This window comes from Oncorhynchus masou, chromosome 33 (genome assembly GCF_036934945.1).
Source record: "Oncorhynchus masou masou isolate Uvic2021 chromosome 33, UVic_Omas_1.1, whole genome shotgun sequence".
Classification (NCBI taxonomy): Eukaryota; Metazoa; Chordata; class Actinopteri; order Salmoniformes; family Salmonidae; genus Oncorhynchus; species Oncorhynchus masou.
In genome coordinates this window covers 2997918-3003708 of record NC_088244.1, presented here as the reverse complement: position 1 = coordinate 3003708, position 5791 = coordinate 2997918, and the positions used below count along the sequence as shown (strand labels likewise).

The window sequence follows — 5791 nt, the reverse complement described above, 5'->3', positions numbered from 1 at the left end:
TGTTTAGAAGAACAGAGGGGGGGTCAGGGATGAGTGTTTTTGATGGACAGATGGACAGATGTTTTTGATGGACAGACGGATGAGTGTTTTTGATGGACAGACGGATGAGTGTTTTTGATGGACAGACGGATGAGTGTTTTTGATGGACAGACGGATGAGTGTTTTTGATGGACAGACGGATGAGTGTTTTTGATGGACAGACGGATGAGTGTTTTTGATGGACAGACGGATGAGTGTTTTTGATGGACAGACGGATGAGTGTTTTTGATGGACAGATGGATGAGTGTTTTTGATGGACAGACGGATGAGTGTTTTTGATGGACAGACGGATGAGTGTTTTTGATGGACAGACGGATGAGTGTTTTTGATGGACAGACGGATTAGTGTTTTTGATGGACAGACGGATGAGTGTTTTTGATGGACAGACAGATTAGTGTTTTTGATGGACAGACGGATTAGTGTTTTTGATGGACAGACGGATGAGTGTTTTTGATGGACAGACGGATGAGTGTTTTTGATGGACAGACGGATTAGTGTTTTTGATGGACAGACGGATGAGTGTTTTTGATGGACAGACGGATGAGTGTTTTTGATGGACGGATGGATGAGTGTTTTTGATGGACAGACGGATTAGTGTTTTTGATTGACATATGGATGAGTGTTTTTGATGGACAGACAGATGAGTGTTTTTGATGGACAGACGGATGAGTGTTTTTGAGTGTATTTGATGGACAGACGGATGAGTGTTTTTGATGGACAGATTTTTACATTAGACACCTCTGTCTTGCATGATATCTATTCTATTAGGATATCTGTTTTCCCTGTTTGTACTGTTTGGGTCGAGACACGTTGTGTGCCATGCCTAGCTGTGTAACCAAGACATTTGGTCCACCTTCTACCGTTGTGAATAACGTGTGCCGCCTCGTCAATAGGCTATCATACAGGCCACATTGTTTTGGTCTATGGGATGCATGTCAATGTGTCTTTCATCCTCGTCCCCATATCCAAAGACAGTAAGGGACAGAAACAGACAGTGGCTATTCCACCTCATAGTGATCCATCTACAGTTTCTATTCCACCTCATAGTGATCCATCTACAGTTTATATTCCACCTCATAGTGATCCATCCACCATCTACAGTTTATATTCCACCTCATATTGATCCATCTACAGTTTATATTCCACCTCATAGTGATCCATCTACAGTTTATATTCCACCTCATAGTGATCCATCCACCATCTACAGTTTATATTCCACCTCATTGTGATCCATCCACCATCTACAGTTTATATTCCACCTCATTGTGATCCATCCACCATCTACAGTTTATATTCCACCTCATAGTGATCCATCTACAGTTTCTATTCCACCTCATAGTGATCCATCTACAGTTTATATTCCACCTCATAGTGATCCATCTACAGTTTATATTCCACCTCATAGAGATCCACCCACCATTTACAGTTTAACAAATAAATAAAACCCAAGGACATCAACAACAAAATCATCAGATTAACAGTTTTTAATGAAGCCAGAAAAGCTGAAAACAAATTAATTTTTAATTGTAAAATTAGTCTTGGGGGAAAGGCTCAGTTAATCTGATCCTGTTCATCTAAATGCAGAATAACTCATCTCAGTGACTGACAGTACAGATATTACTTCCTGTTGACTAACCAATCACAGTGAAATGAGATTAAATGTCGACATGATCCCTTTCATACTTTTCATTCAGGTGAACTTTGGAGATCGGCTTGATAGCGGCATTGACGTTGTTGGTTGGTAACAAGCAAAACTTGACATTACACATCGTTCACTTTGGTAGCTAGCTATTTTCAGGTCAACTGAAGCTAAATGAAAGTATAAACCCCATTACCAGTGATATCTGTGAAGAAGTTATGAATGAGGTCCCAGGTGGAGGGTTCTCGTTTGAACAGTCCTTGCACTTTGAAACCCACCCCACCATGACGTATAGCAACACCCACCAAGTCAAATGGTGTAAAAAAGAGTGTGTCCCAACCTGGAAGAACCACCCAGCCAACCACTACTACCACCCAATGAGCACAATATTTGTTGTTGGTTAACATTCGTTGAAATGATGTCTTTCCAATGTCTTGTGTTCACTGGGTAACCTATAAACTACACATGTCTAAAGATGTCTTTCCAACGTCTTGTGTTCACTGGGTAACCTATACACTACGCATATCTAAAGATGTCTTTTCAACGTCTTGTGGGTAACCTATACACTACGCATATCTAAAGATGTCTTTCCAACGTCTTGTGTTCACTGGGTAGCCTATACAAGACACATGTCTAAAGATGTCTTTCCAATGTCTTGTGTTCACTGGGTAGCCTATACAAGACACATGTCTAAAGATGTCTTTCCAACGTCTTGTGTTCACTGGGTAGCCTATACAAGACACATGTCGAAAGATGTCTTTCCAACGTCTTGTGTTCACTGGGTAGCCCATACAAGACACATGTCGAAAGATGTCTTTCCAACGTCTTGTGTTCACTGGGTAGCCCATACAAGACACATGTCGAAAGATGTCTTTCCAACATCTTGTGTTCACTGGGTAGCCTATACAAGACACATGTCGAAAGATGTCTTTCCAACGTCTTGTGTTCACTGGGTAGCCTATACAAGACACATGTCGAAAGATGTCTTTCCAACGTCTTGTGTTCACTGGGTAGCCTATACACGACACATATCTAAAGATGTCTTTCCAACGTCTTGTGTTCACTGGGTAGCCTATACAAGACACATGTCGAAAGATGTCTTTCCAACGTCTTGTGTTCACTGGGTAGCCTATACAAGACACATATCTAAAGATGTATTTCCAACGTCTTGTGTTCACTGGGTAGCCTATACAAGACACATGTCTAAAGATGTCTTTCCAACGTCTTGTGTTCACTGGGTAGCCTATACAAGACACATGTCTAAAGATGTCTTTCCAACGTCTTGTGTTCACTGGGTAGCCTATACAAGACACATGTCTAAAGATGTCTTTCCAACGTCTTGTGTTCACTGGGTAGCCTATACGCTGCACGTGCTGCTCCTCCAGATCCCTCAGTTACTGTAACCTTTGTCACCGTCCGAGAGGGAAATCAATGTACTTCAACGTGAGTGCGTTTATTTCACCTTACCAAGTTATCTTACTATTTCCAACACCCAAGCAGGGAAACGAAGTGTTCTTGTATGAGTGAACATAGTCTGTCTGCCAAAACAAGTCAGAGAATAACGAGGTTTACGAGTTATGAATGGCCTGTGTGTGTGTGTGTGTGTGTGTGTGTGTGTGTGTGTGTGTGTGTGTGTGTGTGTGTGTGTGTGTGTGTGTGTGTGTGTGTGTGTGTGTGTGTGTGTGTGTGTGTGTGTGTGTGTGTGTGTAAGAGTATGTCAACCAATAACTGATTGTTACCCATACCAATTTAGTAACTGGAGTACCACTGGACGCACACACTGGTTGAATCAACGTTGTTTCCACGTTATGTGAATTAATTCACGTTGAACCAACGTGAAATAGAAGATAAATTGACGTATGTTGCCAGTGGGAGAAAACTGGAAAATGCTCTATCTTTATAAGAAAGTGCTTGACTTAACCTATAACCTATAGGCTAACCTACTATCTGTGTTAGCAAATAGGTTGCTACTCACGTATCCCGCGCAGCGGTGGCTGTGGACTTGGCATGCCGCTGCTGATGTGGTAGGAGAAGCGCATTGTTTTGAACTGTCTGGAGAAGGAAACCGTGCTGGTACTCCTACTGGCTGCTGTCTCCGGGACCATCGGCGGGCTGAAGCTCGTCACTAAAGCGCTCTTCGGCCGGTTCAACTGCATACCTGCCTGGTCACAGTTTACACAGGCATAGCATAGCCTACACAGGATACGATGCAGGTTATCTCACAAAAAAAAGTAAATCAGATTAGATTCCAGGGTTATTGAGTTAAATCCTTAAAAATCCGGATCTTCTGAGTGCAGGGTGTCATGTAGGGCGACCACCGGGCGCTCGAGCGAGCAGCCTGTCCCCGGGACTGGTGCGTTGATTCGAGTCGTTGTCCCGTGCCAGACCCCCAGTAGAATGGGTCTCCAATCTTTCATCCACCAAAATGCAGTCCTCCTGGGTGAGCTGTACAGTACGAGTGGAAACCCGATCAAAATCTTTACCAACAACGGAAAAAAGCCATCAAATAGATATTGATTTTATTTGTCTTAACTCTAACCGATGTCAACATATTATTGATTTATTTCACGGCAAAATACAATGAAAATAAATTTAGGTTGCAATCCACAAGGATACCGATTATGGCAATTGTTGCAATAAAAATACAGTAAGGCCTCATTGAAGTTGGCCTCATTGTTGCGTCCAATAACGGCTCGCTGCATCTCTCTTAAAATCAGACATTTTTGTGAGAAGAGGTCGGCTACAGAGTATCTTCTTTAAGACTGTATTCAAATAGGTTACCAGAAAACTAACGGCAAACTACCGCTGACATTTCGATAAAAGTCCATGCCCATTCTGGAATAAACAAAAGTTTTCCTCCGTTCGACCCGCTCTTGAAAAAGAAACGTTAAAAAAAGACAATGCGCAAAACCAAAAGTGATTGAAATATTATACACATTATAAAAGTCACTGCTCGTCTCAGCTCACATCGTTCCTTCTGTATCTGTCTGCCACATTTTTTCCTTCGTCCCGATTTCCACTGGAAACGCGAATCCAAAATATGCAACCTCAGCTTCTTCTTCAACTACATTCAAACCGCGTCATCAAAGTTCTTTATACTCGTCATTCCAACATTAATTGAATCCTTGAATGTATATTGGGTGCATCACTTTGTCATCAATTTCGCCTTTATGATCCCCCGCGGGCTAGTTCTTTTCCCCATTCTTTGAAACTTCCGACAACGCCATCAAACTGCAATTCCTTGAATTTGTGAACTTAACCCCCTCCTTCTCTTCTCTCCTCTCCTTCTGTCTTCCTCTCTCTCTCTCTCTTTCCCTGCTCCTGTGTGCGTTATTCTGTCGACATATGAAACCAGTCTCAACCCCCCTAATCCGCCATCTCTCTAAAGCTAAATGTTGAGATGATTCCTCGTTTTTTTCCCCGTTTTTTTTCTCTCCCCAAAAGTCAACATTTGTTACTGGCTTCCGTTGTTTGACTACTAGTCCTAACTGTTTTGAATACATATAGCCCAATAAACAATACATATAGTATCAACAGAACCTAAAGGAGAATATGAAGAGGGGGTAGTGAGAGGAGAGGAGAGGAGGGGCGACTGCCTGATCCAGTCTGACCCAGTTAGCAGTCACTTGGCTGTCAAAGTGGACAGGGTCAGTGGGCTGAGTTCCTCCACACCGCTGACTGGACCTAGATCCGAATAGAACAGTGATTATTCACTAGTTTAAATTATAGTCAACGAAACGGAATAGAATAGAATATACACTCAGTGGCCAGAATATTAGGTACACCCATCTAGTACTGGGTCGGACAACCCTTTGCCCCCAGAACAGACGGAATTCTCCGGGGAATGGAACCGTTGCTAAATTTGTATCAAGGGACCTAACATGTGCCAGGAAAACGTTCCCTACACCAGTACACCACCAGCCTGTACCATTGACACCAGGCAGGATGGAGCCACAGACTCATGCTGTTAACGCCTAATCATGACTCTGCCATCAGCATGACTCTGCCATCAGCATGACTCTGCCATCAGCATGACTCTGCCATCAGCATGACTCTGCCATCACAGCATGACTCTGCCATCAGCATGACTCTGCCATCAGCATGACTCTGCCA

At 42.8% G+C, this 5791-nt stretch overlaps 1 protein-coding gene across 1 annotated transcript in view; it reads right to left on the bottom strand.

Annotated features, from left to right (window-relative positions):
* LOC135527688 (FYVE, RhoGEF and PH domain-containing protein 1-like) overlaps window positions 1-5038 on the bottom strand; it is a 176494-nt gene extending 171456 nt beyond the window's left edge. Inside the window, exon 1 of the mRNA XM_064956185.1 lies at window positions 3654-5038. Coding sequence (XP_064812257.1) covers window positions 3654-3834 — 181 coding nt within the window. The 5' untranslated portion in view covers window positions 3835-5038. The remainder of the gene's footprint in view (window positions 1-3653) is intronic.
* Window positions 5039-5791: the final 753 nt, after the last annotated feature.